The sequence below is a fragment of the Mobula birostris genome, chromosome 15 (genome assembly GCF_030028105.1).
Source record: "Mobula birostris isolate sMobBir1 chromosome 15, sMobBir1.hap1, whole genome shotgun sequence".
NCBI lineage: Eukaryota > Metazoa > Chordata > Chondrichthyes > Myliobatiformes > Myliobatidae > Mobula > Mobula birostris.
Genome location: NC_092384.1, coordinates 15,708,741 through 15,725,342, shown reverse-complemented (window position 1 = coordinate 15,725,342; position 16,602 = coordinate 15,708,741). Strand labels below are relative to the sequence as shown.

The 16,602-nt window shown below is 43.5% G+C and overlaps 1 protein-coding gene across 1 annotated transcript in view; it reads left to right on the top strand.

The window, feature by feature from the left end:
- The window catches only part of LOC140210237 (uncharacterized), a 54,968-nt gene extending 38,595 nt beyond the window's left edge, over positions 1-16,373 (top strand). Inside the window, exon 5 of the mRNA XM_072279114.1 lies at positions 16,244-16,373. Coding sequence (XP_072135215.1) covers positions 16,244-16,353 — 110 coding nt within the window. The 3' untranslated portion in view covers positions 16,354-16,373. The remainder of the gene's footprint in view (positions 1-16,243) is intronic.
- Positions 16,374-16,602: the final 229 nt, after the last annotated feature.

Here is a 16,602-nt window from a genome sequence, read left to right as displayed (position 1 = left end):
CCCCACCCCCACAGTTGGCACTCAATGGCCCAGGAAGATCTGGATGGGTGTGGTGGAACTTTGATGAGCAATGGATTCAAGATGAAATGGGGCTGTACCCAAGACCTGTCTTCGGAGCTATACCCTTCCTAGTCAACCAGGTACTGCACACCCCGTTCACGACAACATGGATCCATCATCTGCCGAACTGTGTACACTGGACGACCTTCCACCATCTTTGGTTTGAGAGGTTCAGGTTCATGTTGCCCATGGACAATGGGTTTGAGACAGGACACGTGGAAGGCAAGTCTGATCCTGACAGACGATGGCAGCTGGAGATGGGAAGTGACTGGGTTGATGCAATGGATAATATAAACCAGGCAATAGCTTGCGTGAGTTGGTGTGCAGGGACATATCTCTGTTGGACAGCCAGACACAGTCCACAGGCCAGAGTAGTCTGGCTGGGCACTGACAGCAGTTGGCCTGGAGGCAGTAGGTGCGATTGATAGCTTTGATGGCCCTTTGTGCCCTCTTCCAAGCACTCTCGCATCAGTGACCTAGGACTCTGGCGGAGGGACCTCCACCGTTGGCTCCTCTGCAAGGAATAGAACAATTTGGCCCAGAGCAGGTATTTCTTCCATGCAGAAGGATTAGAGGTCACAGAAACTTCATACTTGCTGATTGGCTCTTTCTGACTGTTCATCGGTCTACGAATGACAGCCAGAGGACAAGTTCACTGAGATGTGGAGGAGGGGGTAGAAAGCTCGCCAAAGGTAGGAGACGAATTTTGGGCACAATGTCCTGTTGGAAGCCATGAAGGTGAACTATATGTTGGAGAATCAGTCCACCATTTCTGCGGCTGATGGAGGTTTGGGGAAAGTAATGTAGTGGGCTGTCTTGGAGAACTGATTCACCACTTTCATGATTACTGTGGCCCCATCAGACTGTAGCAAGCCCATGACGGCAGTGTGGAATCATGGTCATCAGGGGGCCGCAGGAGCCCAGAGAGTCACTGGTTGGAGGAATTGGATTGGGCACATTGAGGGCAGGCAGTGATGAACTAACATACATCTTGCAATCCTGGTGGGCGACCAGAACCAGCATCACAAGAATTCCAGGGCTTGTTGTGCACATTGATGGGTGGAGAGGAGCAAGGAGTGGGCCCACTGGAGTGCTTCACATGGTACATGTCATTGTCAGGTGTGTCGACCAGAGTAGGCTTGTGTTGTAGGGCCTGGCAGATCTGGTTCTCAAGGTCTTATACGATTGGGTCAAGGATATGGGAAGATGGAATAATGGACTGAGGGTTAGTCAGCTGGGCGAAACTGTTGTGACAGGGTGTCTGCCTTGGTGTTCTCAGAGCTGGGTTGGTAGCAGATGGTGAAGTTGAGATGCTTGTAAAAGATGGCCCAGCAAGCCTGATGCGGTTTGGCAGATCTGTTGAATGGATATGAGGTTCTAGAAGTCAGTCTAGATCAGGAAGGCCTCGGTGTTTCCCACCAGCCAATGTCTCCATTCCTCCCAGGCCCACTTGATGGTGAGTAGCTCCCTGTCTCCTACTCCATAACGGCGATGTGTAAGGTTGAACATGCGTGAGAATGAGGCACAAGGGTATTTCTTCCCGTCTGATCCTCACTGGGAGAAGATGGCGCTGGCGCACATGTCAGATGCATCCACCTCTAACACAAAAAGTCTGGAGGGTTTTAGGTGGTGGAGTGTCTGAAAGTATGGTTAGTAACAACTGATCAGGTTTTTTGCGGGTAGGGAGATTTGGTGAGGGAAGTCAGAAGAGCAACAAATTTGACTGCATTTCCTGATTAAATTGCGGTAGAAGTTGGAGAAGCCCAAGAAGTGCTGTAGCTGTTTGAGGAGCTTGGTCAGGGCCTTTCTCCAAAGGTGTGTGCTTTCTCTGGGTCCATGGTTATGTATTGGGGTGAAAAGATGTAACTCAAGAATGAAATGACTGGAGTATGAAATAGGCATTTGTCTAACTTGCAGTAGAATTAGATTTTGAGGGCAAATAAGTGACTGATCAGCAAACCCGCTGCTTCCAATCTACCTCGTTCTCCTGCGATGCATCAGTCGTCGGTGGCAGCACAGGCTTGAATCCACCCGCCTCCAGAGCCATGAAAATCTGACACCCTGAAGGCGCGCTAGTCTTCTAGACCGCGTCCTTAGCATGTCAAAAAGTGGCAGTTGTGAGGCCCCGAGAGCAGGTCCCATTCCTGCAAAGAACCAAAGTCAGAGTGTAATTCCAGGTCAGGGTCTTCAAAAGAACCTTGGAAGGGAAAAAAAGAGATATCAAAGATAGAAATAAAGCTGTATCCAAAGATACAAGCAAAGAAGTCGCTGTTTATCGCCATCATCACTCAGCTCCACCTTCATGGTTTGGGTCCCAGGAGGGGAGAGGGCGAACAGGTGACCTTGAGGAAGGGTGGTATACAGGATGAGGCTGATTAAGCAGTTGTATGGCTTGTGACGTGGCAGGGTGCTGGCTTCCCTTTCACTAAAGGCGATGGCTAAGTAGTTATATTTCTGTGGGAGTCTGGTGAGGTTAGGGGTTTCTTCTATCTCCTCTGAATTATGGGATGAAGTCAGGTGGATCCCCTACACCGACGCCAGCCCCCTAGGCCTGAGTCGACGTAGTAGTAGTAGTAGTGGATCCCCTACTCGGCAGTCAACCAGATGACCAGGCAAAGTGAGGGTTGTGAGTGGAGGGCCAGGGTTAACTCAAGATGAGGGGAGTGTTGGGCAAGTTGCTAAGAAGGAATTGGATGGAATTGGGGAGTTCCCTAATGCATATGTTCATAAGCTGTGTGCACGCTCTGATCATCCCGACCCCAAGGGACGTCTGTCAATGGCTGTGGTGCAGAAGTGGTGAAAGATAGGCTTGGTAGGGAGTCCTAGTTGCGTACACAAAGTCTGGTCCAGAAAGTTGCCTGTTGTGGCAAAATGCACCAGAGCCTCCTGTGTGCACAAAGCCACCAAGGTGTGGGAGAGAGAGAAAGAGAGACAGATGCACACTCCAGAGGGAGCTTGCCAGAGGGTGGGAGGAGAAGATGACAGCGCGACGCAGCGCGCGTAGCCTCTCCGGTGAAATGATATCGTATTTGTAAGTAGGACGCCGTGCACAATTCTGATTTGATGAAGACCGACGTGAGAAGCAGAGGAACACCTGGAGAAATTTCTGAAATGCCCGGTTCGCTGCTGCTGCTACTGTGTGATCGAGAATCTCTGGAGGGAAGGCCCCAAAGTCCCCGGTTTTGCCTGCTGCTGGTGACCGAGGCTGACGTCGAAGCATTCGGATAGAGATGGTACTCTGTACTCGGTGTCGGAGGGCTGATCAGAGCTTGAAGTTTTCGGACGACTCAGAGTCGGACTGTGGTCAGGCATGGCAGGGAGAGTTTTCTTCCTTCTCCCGTCTGCATGAGACGTGGGACTTTCGAGAGACTTTGAACTATTTTACTGTGCCATGGCCTGTTCTTCATCAAGTTATGGTCTTGTTGCACTGTAGTAACTATATGTTATAATTATGTGGTTTTTGTTAGTTTTCCAGTTTTGGTCTGTCCTGTGTTTCTGTGATATCACACCGGAGGAATATTGTATCATTTCTTAATGCATGCATTACTAAATGACAATAAAAGAGGACTGCGTGTCCTCATAATCTAATCTAATCTAATCTAATCTAACCAAACAGAAGGCCACTCATTTCTAGCTGGTGGTGCTGTTTCCCCGGATACAGTGCACATCTGATTCATGGGTGATTGGCGGCTCCAAGGTAAGTGCAGAAGTTGTTTCTCCACCGATGCTCATACTTTTGGGAGTTAAGGGAGCTCTCCCTAGCTGCCTGGATTCTGGAGGCAGTGATGCAACATAACCTAGCATCTCTTGAACTCAATGGTTCAATCTACTTGAACTAATATACTTAACTTGACTAATATGAGCAAACATGCCATATGCTTTCTTTACCACCCAATCAACCTATTCAGCCACTTTCAGGAAGCAATGACTCAAGATCCCTCTGTACATTAATACTGTTGAGGGTCTAGCCATTACACTTGGCCAGATTAATCTCCAATCACCCATAAATTTCTTTGTCCATATCTGCAACTGATCTATATGCCACTGTATCTTTTGGCAAGCTTTTACACTATGCACAATAATCCCAGCAATCTTGGTATTGTCTGTGAACTTACCCATCCACCTACAATTATATTTGGGTCATAGATATCACAAACACATCGACCATTTACTCTTTTCCATAGGTGCCACTTGACCTGCTGAGTTCCAGCAGCATTCTGTGTATGTTGCAGCAGAGTTCACAGTATGGATCCCATGCACTATTACCCTGTCTTCTATGGACAAGACAAGCCAATTTTTTTTTTTAGATTATGAGGACGCGCAGTCCTCTTTTATTGTCATTTAGTAATGCATGCATTAAGAAATGATACAATATTCCTCCGGTGTGATATCACAGAAACACAGGACAGACCAAGACTGAAAAACTAACAAAAACCACATAATCATAACATATAGTTACAACAGTGCAACAAGACCATAACTTGATGAAGAACAGGCCATGGCACAGTAAAAAAGTTCAAAGTCTCTCGAATGTCCCACATCTCACGCAGACGGGGGAAGGAAGAAAACTCTCTCCGCCATGCCCGACCACAGTCCGACTCTGAGTCGTCTGAAAACTTCAAGCCTCCGATCAGCCCTCCGACACCGAGTACCGAGCACCATCTCTATCCGAACGCTTCGACCTCAGCCTCGGTCAGCAGCAGCAGGCAAAGCCGGGGATTTTGGGGCCTTCTCTCCGGAGATTCTCGATCACACAGTAACAGCGGCAGCGAACTGGCGCTTTAGAAATTTCTCCAGATGTTCCTCTGTGCTTTCACGTCTGTCTCCATCAAATCAGAATTGTCCACAGCCCCTATTTAACAGATACGATATCATTTCACCGGAGAGCTGTGCGCACTGTGTCGCGCCACCATCTTCTCACCTCCTTTTGAGCCCAAACTGCTAGTCACTATAGGTCCCATGCATCTCAATCTTCTGGACAAATCTTCCATAAAGGGCCATGTAAAATACCTTATAAAATCCATGGAAAACATCCACAGTTCTATTTTCTTCAACCACAATCACTCCTCGAAAATATAACTTGCTCTGTACAAAGCCACGTTCATACCAAGGCCATGTCTTTCTAAATGATTATAAATTCTATCCCTAAGAATTCTCTCCAATACATTCCCTATCATTGCTGTGTGATTCACCTGTCAACAGTTTTCAGGATTACCCCTTGGCCATTCTTGAATAATGGAACACAACCTTGCCTGTGACTAAAGAGGACATGAAAATCATGAAAGACCCCACCAATGTCCTCTTTTGTCTAGAGTTTACCCCATTAGGCCCTGGTGACTTATCCACCTTAATGCACTTTAAGAGATCTAGCCCTACCTTCTTTGTCTCAAAATGCCCTAGCTTATCAATACACTCACTGATCTCACCACCTTTCATGTCCTCCTTGGTAAATACTGAGTACTCACTTAAACCTTATCTACATCCCCCACTTCCAAGCATGTGTTCCCTCTCTTATCTTTGAGTGGTCCTACCCTCTCATCTTTGATGTCTATATAGACTACCTTGGGATTTTCTTTAATCCTACTTGCCAAGGACTTTTCATTTTCCATCCACCTCTCCTAATTCCTTTCTTAGTTTGCTTCAGGCTTCTTTATAATTCTCAAAGGCTCCATTTGATTTACCTTGCACACGTTTCTTTTTTCTTTTTGACTATGGCCACTCCTCTTACATGACTAAATTCACACCTCTCTCAACAATCAAATGTTCCCTTAGCTTGCCATCTTTGTCTCTCTTTCTTACTGAGACATGCTTGTCTTGTTCTCTCTGCAGATGGTCTTTAAACACCCTCCATATGTTAGGTATTGACTTGCCTAAAAACATCTGTTCCCAATTAGTTCTCACGAGTTCCCATCATATATTGAAACTTGTCCTGTTCTAAATACTTTGCTGCAAGGTCCATACTTATCCTTATGTATAGCTATCTTTAAACCTGAGGAGTTGTGGTCACTGTTCCCAAACTACTGTCCCACTTCAAGGTCAGTTCCCAGGCCAGGCTCATTTCCCAACACCAGGTTGAGTATGGCCACTCCTCTTATATGACTATCTCTAATGCAAGGATAAATGTATGTAGAAGGGCAAGATCCTTAACAGTGTTACTCAGCAGATAGATCTTGGGATCTATGTTCATAGTACCTTGGAAGTGGCTATATAGGTTGATAATGTGGTTAAGAAGGCTTATGGGATGCTTGTTGTTAGTCAAAGCACTGAGTTCAAAAGTCAGGAGGTTATGTTGCAACTTTAATAAGGCTCTGGTTCGGCTTCATCTGGAGTATTGCATAGAGTTCTGGTTGTCCCACTATAGGAAGGATTGGAGAGGGCCGAGATTAACTTGGGTTTTCTCTGGAATATCAGAGGCTGAGGGGGGGTCTGATAGAGGTTTATAAGATTATGAGGGGCATAGATAGAGTGAACAGATCTTTTTACCAGGGTAGAAATGTCTAATACTAGAGGGCATGCATTGAAGGTGAGAGGGGGTAGGTCCAAAGGGAATGTGAGGGGCAAACACGAGGAAATCTGCAAATGCTGGAATTTCAAACAACACACATAAAAATTGCTGGTGAGTACAGCAGGCCAGGCAGCATCTATAGGAAGAGATACAGTCGACGTTTCGGGCCGAGACCCTTCATCAAGACTAACTGAAAGAAGAGATAGTAAGAGATTTGAAAGTGGGAGAGGGAGGGGGAGATCCAAAATGATAGGAAAAGACAGGAGGGGGAGGGATGGAGCCAAGAGCTGGAAAGTCGATTGGCAAAAGCAATACGAGAGGATCATGGGATGGGAGGCCTAGGGAGAAAGGGGGAGGGGGGAAGCCCAGAGGATGGGCAAGGAGTATAGTGAGAGGGACAGAGGAAGAAAAAGGAGGGGGGGGGAGAAATAATAAATAAATAAGGGATGGGGTACGAAGGGGAGGTGGGCATTAACGGAAGTTAGAGAAGTCAATGTTCATGCCATCAGGTTAGAAGCTACCCAGATGGAATATAAGGTGTTGTTCCTCAGTAAGTTTTTTTTTTACTCAGAGAGTTGCGGATGCCTGGAGTGCTCTGCCTGGTATGCTCTGCCTGGTATGGTGGTAAAGGTAAATACATTAGATGCTTTTAAGAGATAGGCACATGGATGTAAGGAAGATGGAGGTATATGGTCGTGGTGTAGAAGTATTTGGGTGCTTTTGGTTTGCTTTTTAGCAAGTTCAGCAGAACAATATGGGCCAAATAGTCTGTTCCTGTGCTGTACTCTTCCATGTTCCATGTTCCATATCTACATGGTGATTTCTGAAACCTTCCTGGATGCACCTAACACTTTTACACTAAGGAGGTCTATATGAAGAAAACTGAAGTCACCAACAACCACTCTAATCTGCCTACATATCTGTTCCTCAATATCCCAGTGGCTACTGGGGCAGGGAGAGCGGTGTGTAATGTAATCACATTAGAGTGATTTCTCGTTCAGACATAGGGAATTGCAAAAGATCTGATAATGGTATTTAAATCTATGAAGAGTACAGATAACAGATGGAGAGAAACTTTCCTTATTGGATGAATGATCAAAATATAAAGGACAAAGAATAAATACAAATGGTAAAAGAACAAAATGTAATAGGAAAAAATACTTTTTAAATAATGAGATTAAGATCTCAAATGTACTATCAAGGATCACAGTAAAGGAAGATTGAAAAGGGCACTCAATAGATGTGTAAGTGGAAAGCATTTGTGATCATTCATATACGTAATTGTGGAAAGGGATGTTGGGAGTGCTGCTCAAGTATTCAGACTCAAAAGAATACAACATATTGGGGTGGGAATGTTTGATGGAATGGGAGCTGTCCCATAAGGAGAGACTAAGCAAACAAGATACGCATTTATTCTCAGGAGGTGATTTCATCAAAGTATACAGAATTATTAAGGGGCTTGGTGCACACGATCAGTCAGAGACCATGTTTCCCCTTGCTGACGTATTTAGATCACTGGGCGGGGGCGGGGGGTGGGTTTGATTGTCCAGTGTATCAAAATAAGGATTTAGCAATTCATTGCAAAAAGAAATTTCTTTACCCAGAGGATAGTAGATTTTTGAATTTGCTAACCAAGAGGGCTGAACAAGTTCAGTCTGTGAGTTTACTAAAGACAGGTTGATTTTTGGATACTATGGTAATCAAGGGATGCCGGTTTAGTGGGGTGGGGTAGTTGATCATCCAGGAACTCACTGAACAGTGAGGCAGACGTCCAAGGTAAAACACCCTAAATCAACTTTTATTTCAGACTTGCTGGCATCCTGGCTCTTTTCCCATATCTGAAAGGAAAAAAGAAAATATCCTGATGTAAGACGTGCAATGGCAGTTCTACTTTAAAGCTGAAACATACTTACCAGATTACCCATCTTCCTCCAAGGAAGTGATTTAGTACCAAAACTGTCAAACAGTGCCTACTTATGCCAGATAGAATTCATACGATGCAGCAGGAGTCGTAAGGTACCCAAGGTGGAGGGAAAGGCTATTAGGGTCAAAATTAAAACAATAGATCATGAAATAATGCAACACAGAAGCAGACCCTTTAGTCCACAATGTTGTGCAAACTAATTAAATTAATAACCAAATGCCAAACAAAACTAATCCCTCTGCCTACATAATGTCCATATCCTTCCATTTCATGCAAATTCATGTGCCTAAGATCTTCTTGAACACCTTTATCATATTTGCCCCCGGCTCAATCCAGGAACCCACAACTATCTATGCAAAAACCAAAACTTACCCTGCACTTCTTTCAACTTATTTGATCCTCCGGTTTAAGACATTTTAACCCTGGGAAAAAGATACTGGGTATCTACTCTTTCTGTGCCTCTCAACATCTTATAAGCCTCTTATCAGATCTCTGTCTATCAGCCTCCCCTACTCCAGACAAAACAATTCAAGGTTGTCCAACTTCTCCTTGTAGCACATGTCCTCTGATCCAGACAGCATCCTGCTAAGCCTCACCTTCTCCAAAGCCTCAATGTCCTTACTGTAATGGGGCAGCTAGATTGTTTTATAAAGTTGGAACATAACTTAGCAACTCCTGAACTTAATTTCTCGACTAATACAAACAAGTATGCCACGTGCCTTTTATAGCACCCCATAAACCTGTGCAGCCACTTTCAGGGAGCTGTGGACTTGACCCTATGATCCTCTGCAGATAAACACTGTTAAAAGACTATTAACACCATACTGTCTCTTTACATAAGATCTTCCAAAATGCAACACTTCACAATTGGTTGGGTTAAATACTATCTGCCATTTCTCTGCCCATATTTGCAACTGATAAATATTCTGTTGTATCTTATCCTTTGACAGTCATTCATGCTGTCCACAACACCACCAATTTCCATATCATCTGCATGATATTTCCATTTTCATTTACATCTACAGTTTCATCCAGGTCACTTACATAAAATCACAAACTGCAAAGGTCACGGTACAGACCATTGCAGAACATCATGAGTCATGGAGCTCCAGTCAGAATAAGCCCCATCAACTACTACCACATCTTCCATGGGTAAGCCAATTCTGAATTCAAGCATCCAATTCACCATAGGTTTTGGATAAGCCTCCTGTGAGGGACCTTGTCAAACACCTCACTAAAATTCATGTGGACATCATCCACTGTGCTACCTTCACCTCTGTCACCTTGGAAAAAGCCAATCAAGTTAGTAAGACTTGATTTGACCCACATAAGACCACTCTGACTGTCTCTAATTGGGCTATGGTTTTCCAAATGCACATAAATCCTATCCCCAAGAATCCTCACTAGTAACTTCCCTACCACCAACGCAAGACTGACAGGTCTACAACGATGATGGCCAAAGTACTGTGTGGCTTCAAATGGAAAGTAACAGTCATAAGGCACAGAAGCACTCTGACTATCAAGTACTTATCAGTGATTCTAGAAGAACTCAGTGGTTCAAGTAGCCTCTGTGGACATCTGTTGGATTGCAAGGGTCTCAACCTAAATCAACAACTTTTACAATTTCCTGTAAGAGTGGTCATACAGAATGAATTTGTAGAGAAGTTGAAATGTGTCTGTATGGGAATTCAGTACAGACTATGTGATTTATAACCATATATAACCATATAATAATTACAGCATGGAAACAGGCCATCTCGGCCCTTCTAGTCCGTGCCGAATGCTTACTCTCACCTAATCCCATCTACCTGCACTCAGCCCATAACCCTCCATTCCTTTCCTGTCCATATACCTATCCAATTTTTTTTCAATGACAAAATCAAACTTGCCTCTACCATTTTGTGCAAGCTTGAGGCAGTAAATATTTAAATGTTGTTAATACTCAGTGGAATTTACTGGTCTTTTCTGTACTCAGCGATTGCTACCCCCAAAACTGTACCAAATCCCAGTTTCAACTCCCCACCCTCACAACTTAAGACCCATGAGAAATAGGCACCAAATGTTGCCCACAAGCACCAAACCACAGCTTCCTGCCCTTGATCCTCCAATGCAACCCCTCAATTGTACCTCCTGACCCTAATTCACCCCTTGGAACCATTTCATGTCTCATTATCCCCAGACATGATCATTTATCCTGACCCAGATTCACAGTTTCAGTCACCTCACCTAGATCCCAATCCAACAACCCAATTCCCAAGCTCCTTTCTCTAATGACTACCTCCAACCTCAAATTCAGTACAGCTTCTGGATTTGGCTACTACTATTATTTGTGTTGTGCAGAACATAAGAGTGTGTAAGAGATTACCTTGGATAGTACTTAATTTGTAAACAGTGGAGTCCATGAACAAATTAGCATTAGCTTATTAAGAATTTAGCTGCCCTAAAAATATTCAATGATTCCACTTGCATCATCCTTTGAGGAAAAAAGTATTTCCCTAGTTCTAGATTTACTCCTAACAGGAAACATCCTCTCCACATCAACACCATCAAGACCCTAATTATGTTCAAGTTAATAACTACAATAACAGCTGATAACATTTATGTCTTGTATCTCTCACCTACGTTGGTTGTAATGTATTAAGAACAGAAGAGCCAAAATCAGGCTTCCAACTATTTCCCCCCTTTGTTCATAGAAAGTGTGTGTGTTGGTTGTCTGTTGTTTCCATTGATGACGTAGCATGTGCGGGAGGAGTTTTATAGTACAACAGGTTTTTCACTGGGCAATTCCACTCTCTCGACCTCAAAAATCTTGGTCCAATGGTATAAAAAAATCGTCACAACTGGAGACTTCCTTGGCTGCAGTGGATAGCCATGTTGCTTTCTGTGCCTTCTCGTGCCCTTCCCTCTCCACAAAGTGTTGCAGCACCGTCTTTTTGGCCATTGGATCTTGTAGTGGATCTCTTCTGCCCAGTCCGCCAGAACTGGCTCCGCCTGCTGGGTTAGGAATATCTGTATCTCATTGCGGTTGGAGGTTCCCGGCTATCCTCACCTGGTTTAGCCCACCTGTCAAAGCAGTGTACTGGGGTGTGGCCACTGTCGCATACAAACAGGTGGGGACCAAAGATGGACACCCCATACACCTTTCATGGGAAATAATGGAAATACAAAGAGCAACATTTTTATAAAAACAAATGGCTTTGAGGACTCAGCTATCTCCCACTTCCTTATTTCCATTCAAGACCATTGTCATTATCGAGCAATATAATGCCTTGGCGATTAATTATAAATGTCTGTTATACTGTACTGTAAAATAGTAAAAGCATTCAAAGTGTTTTTTTCTATTTATTCTTCAACTCTAGAATCTAACATTAAAAGTCAGATGTCAACTGAAGAATTTTAACTTTATAAAGCACATAAGAACCACCGTACAAATCACTATAGTTAACCTTTTCATCCATGGATTAGCCACAGAAAAATCTAATCAGAAAATGATCCTATTGAAGTAATAAACACTGATAGATATGAGACCATGAGACCATAAGACAAAAAGACAAAGGAGCAGAAGTCGGCCATTCGGCCCATCGAGTCTGCTCCACCATTTTATCATGAGCTAATCCATTCTCCCATTTAGTCCCACTCCCCCGCCTTTTCGGCCTGACTACTCAGATACCTATCAATCTCTGCCTTAAATACACCCAATGACTTGGCCTCCACTGCTGCCCGTGGCAACAAATTCCATAGATTCACCACCCTCTGGCTAAAAAAATTTCTTCACATTTCTGTTCTGAATGGGCGCCCTTCAATCCTTAAGTCATGCCCTCTCGTACTAGACTCCCCCATCATGGGAAACAACTTTGCCACATCCACTCTGTCCATGCCTTTCAACATTCGAAATGTTTCTATGAGGTTTCCCCTCATTCTTCTAAACTCCAAGGAATACAGTCCAAGAGCGGACAAATGATCCTCATATGTTAACCCTCTCATTCCCGGAATCATTCTACTGAATCTTCTCTGTACCTTCTCCAATGTCAGCACATCTTTTCTTAAATAAGGAGACCAAAATTGCCCACAGTACTCCAAGTGAGGTCTCACCAGCGCCTTATAGAGCCTCAACATCACATCCCTGCTCCTATACTCTATTCCTCTAGAAATGAATGCCAACATTGCATTCGCCTTCTTCACTACTGACTCAACCTGGAGGTTAACTTTAAGGGAATCCTGTACAAGGACTCCCAAGTCCCGTTGCATCTCAAAACTTTGAATTCTTTCCCCATCTAAATAATAGCCTGCCCGTTTATTACTTCTGCCAAAGTGCATAATCACACACTTTCCAACATTGTACTTCATTTGCCACTTCTCTGCCCATTCTTCCAATCTATCCAAGTCTCTCTGCAGACTCTCCATTTCCTCAGCACTACCGGCCCCTCCACCTATCTTCGTATCGTCAGCAAATTTAACCACAAAGCCATCTATTCCATAATCCAAATTGTTGATGTACAATGTAAAAAGAAGCGGTCCCAACATGGACCCCTGTGGAAAACCGCTGGTAACCGGCAGCCAACCGGAATAGGATCCCTTTATTCCCACTCTCTGTTTCCTGCCGATCAGCCAATGTATCCATGTATGTAACTTTCCCATAATTCCATGGGCTCTTATCTTGTTAAGTAGCCTCATGTGTGGCACCTTGTCAAAAGCCTTCTGAAAATCCAAATATACAACATCCACTGCATCTCCCTTGTCTAGCCTACTGGTAATTTCCTCAAAAAATTGTAATAGGTTTGTCAGGCAGGATTTTCCTTTAAGGAATCCATGCTGAGTTCTGCCTATCTTGTCATATGCCTCCAGATACTCTGTAACCTCATCCTTGACAATCGACTCCAACAACTTCCCAACCATCGATGTCAAGCTAACAGGTCTATAATTTCCTTTTTGCTTCCTTGCCCCTTCTTAAATAGCGGAGTGACACTTGCAATCTTCCAATCCTCCGGAACCATGCCAGAACCTATCGACTTTTGAAAGATCATCGCTAATACATCCGCAATCTCCACAGCTACTTCCTTCAGAACACACGGCTGCATTCCATCTGGTCCGGGTGATTTATCTACCCTTAGACTATTCAGCTTCCTGAGTACTTTCTCTGTCGTAATTGTGACTGCGCACACTTCTCTTCCCTGCCACCTTGAGTGTCCGGTATACCGCTGATGTCTTCCTCAGTGAAGACTGATGCAAAATACTCATTCAGTTCCTCTGCCATCTCCTTATCTCCCATTACAATTTCTCCAGCATCATTTTCTATTGGTCCTATATCTACTCTCACCTGTCTTTTACTCTTTATATACTTGAAAAAGCTTTTAGTATCCTCTTTGATATTATTTGCTAGCTTCCTTTCATAGTTAATCTTTTCCCTCTTAATGACCTTCTTAGTTTCCTTTTGTAAGGTTTTAAAAACTTCTCAATCCTCTGTCTTCCCACTAATTTTTGCTTCCTTGTATGCCCTCTCCTTTGCTTTAACTTTGGCTTTGACTTCTCTTGTCAACCACGGTTGCATCCTTTTTCCATTTGAAAATTTCTACTTTTCTGGAATATACCTGTCTTGCTCCTTCCTCACTTCTCGCATAAACTCCAGCCACTGCTGCTCTGCCGTCTTTCCCGCCAGTGTCCCTTTCCAGTCAATTTTGGCCAGTTCCCCTCTCATGCCACTGTAATTTCCTTTACTCCACTGAAATACTGACACATCAGATTTCGGCTTCTCTTTTTCAAATGTCGCAGTGAACTGAAACATGTTATGATCACTGCCTCCTAAGGGTTCCTTCACCTCAATCTCTCTAATCACCTCCGGTTCATTACATAATACCCAATCCAGTACAGCCGATCCCCTAGTGGGCTCAACAACAAGCTGTTCTAAAAAGCCATCTCGCAGACATTCTACAAATTCTCTCTCTTGAGATCCAGTGCCGACCTGATTTTCCTAATCCACTCGCATGTTAAAATCCCCCACAATTATCATAACACTGCCCTTCTGACAAGCTTTTTCCATTTCCTGTTGTAATTTGTAGTCCACATCCCTGCAGCTGTTTGGAGGCCTATAAATAACTGCCATTAGGGTCCTTTTACCCTTCCAATTTCTTAGCTCAACCCATAAAGATTCTGCACCTTCTGATCCTATATCACCTCTTTCTAATGATTTAATATCATTTCTTACCAATAAAGCCACGCCTCCCCCTCTGCCTACCTTCCTATCCTTCCGATACATTGTGTATCCTGGGACTTCCAGCTCCCAGAGACATGCATCCTTTAGCCACGTCTCAGTGATGGCCACAATATCATACCTGCCAATCTGTAGCTGTATGACAAGATCATCAACCTTATTCCTTCTGCTGCATACATTTAAGTATAACACCTTAAGACCAGTATTTGGTACTTTTCGCTTTGATTTCACTGCAACTCATCCCAATGGCTACAAATTTGCCCCATCACCTGCCTGTCTTTCCTGACATCTTTACTGCTCACTACCTTAGATTTATTTCTGTTTTCTCCTTCCTCCGCTCTGTCATTCCGGTTCCCATCCCCCTGCCAAATTAGTTTAAACCCTCCCTAACAGCTCTATTAACCTTTCCTGTGAGCGTGAGCTTGCAAATGTAATTGTACATTCATTTCAAGAGAACAGAATACAAAAGCAAGGATGTAAAGCTAAAGCTTTATGAAGTATTGGTCAGACCACAGTTGAAGGATTATGAGCAGTTTCGGGCTCCATATTTATGAAAGGATGTGTTGCTATTGGAGAGCGTCCAAATGAGGTTTATGAGAATGATCCCAGGAATGAAAGGAGTGTTTGATGCCTCTGGGCCTGTACTTACTGGAGACTATTAGAATGAGGTGGGTAGTGGGACCTCATTGAATTGTCTTGAATATTGAAAGGCCTCGATATAGTGGACGTAGAGAGGATTTTCCAATAGTGGGAGAGTCTAGGACTGGAGAACACAGTCTCAAAATACAGAGGGATTTCTTTAGCAAGAGGGTGATAAATCCGTGGAATTCATTGCTCTGGTTGGAGGTGGAGGCCAAATCATTGAGTATGTTTAAAGAGAAGTTTGATAGGTTCTTGATTATTAAGGGCATCAAATTCTGCAGGAAGAAGTCAGCAGAATGGGTTGAAGGGAAAATAAATCAGCCACAATCAAATGGCAGAGCAGACTTGATGGTCCAGTTGGCCTAACTCTTCTCCTGTGCCTTATGGTCTCAGTCATATATTCCATCATTTGATGGAACCCACCACCTTCTAACCCAGCCAAAAGCAGTGCCACCAATGATGGGGCATAAGAAACTCGGAGGCAGAAATCAGGCAACCAGTCCTCAACATAGAAAACTGGAAATCTACTTTGTGGGCATAGAATCATGAATGTGTATAAATGCATTTTACTCAAGTGTAAGTGTATATTACTAGAATTCATGATTAAGTGTACATTTACATGTTTTGTTATTGATAGCTGTTTTCACTGTAAATATGCATTTTATTCAAGACAATTGACTTTGGAGATTTTGACGATATCATATTGTGTAGCTTGTACATTGTAAGAATAACTCGATTTGTGAGGATGAGATTCTGAACATTCCAGACCTCTGGGTGGTATGTAAAACTGTTGGTCCTACTTGGTGAATGAAATACTGCTCACTCTATATTTTTCCGTTATTCTGCAATATGTTTAGATACCTCAGTTACTGGTTAACAGCAGCTCTCTCTATTGCAAATACAGATGCCAAAGAAGATGTTAAAGTATATAAAGGACCTTGGGCTTGTTTACAATTTCTCGTTGACATTTTGTGCTGCAAACCACAGAAGAAAACAACTATTCTGTACAAGTGAATAATTAACATTCAAAATCAGGAGCATGCAATTTATCGTCAAGTAAAGATTGTCATGGAAATTATCTCTGATCATGTTTTTTAATTTTAAAATTAAAAAAAATTTTTTTAGCCAGAGGGTGGTGAATCTATGGAATTTGTTGCCACGGATGGCAGTGGAGGCCAAGTCACTGGGTGTATTTAAGGCAGAGATTGATAGGTATCTGAGTAGCCAGGGCATCAAAGGTTATGGTGAGAAGGCGACGGAGTG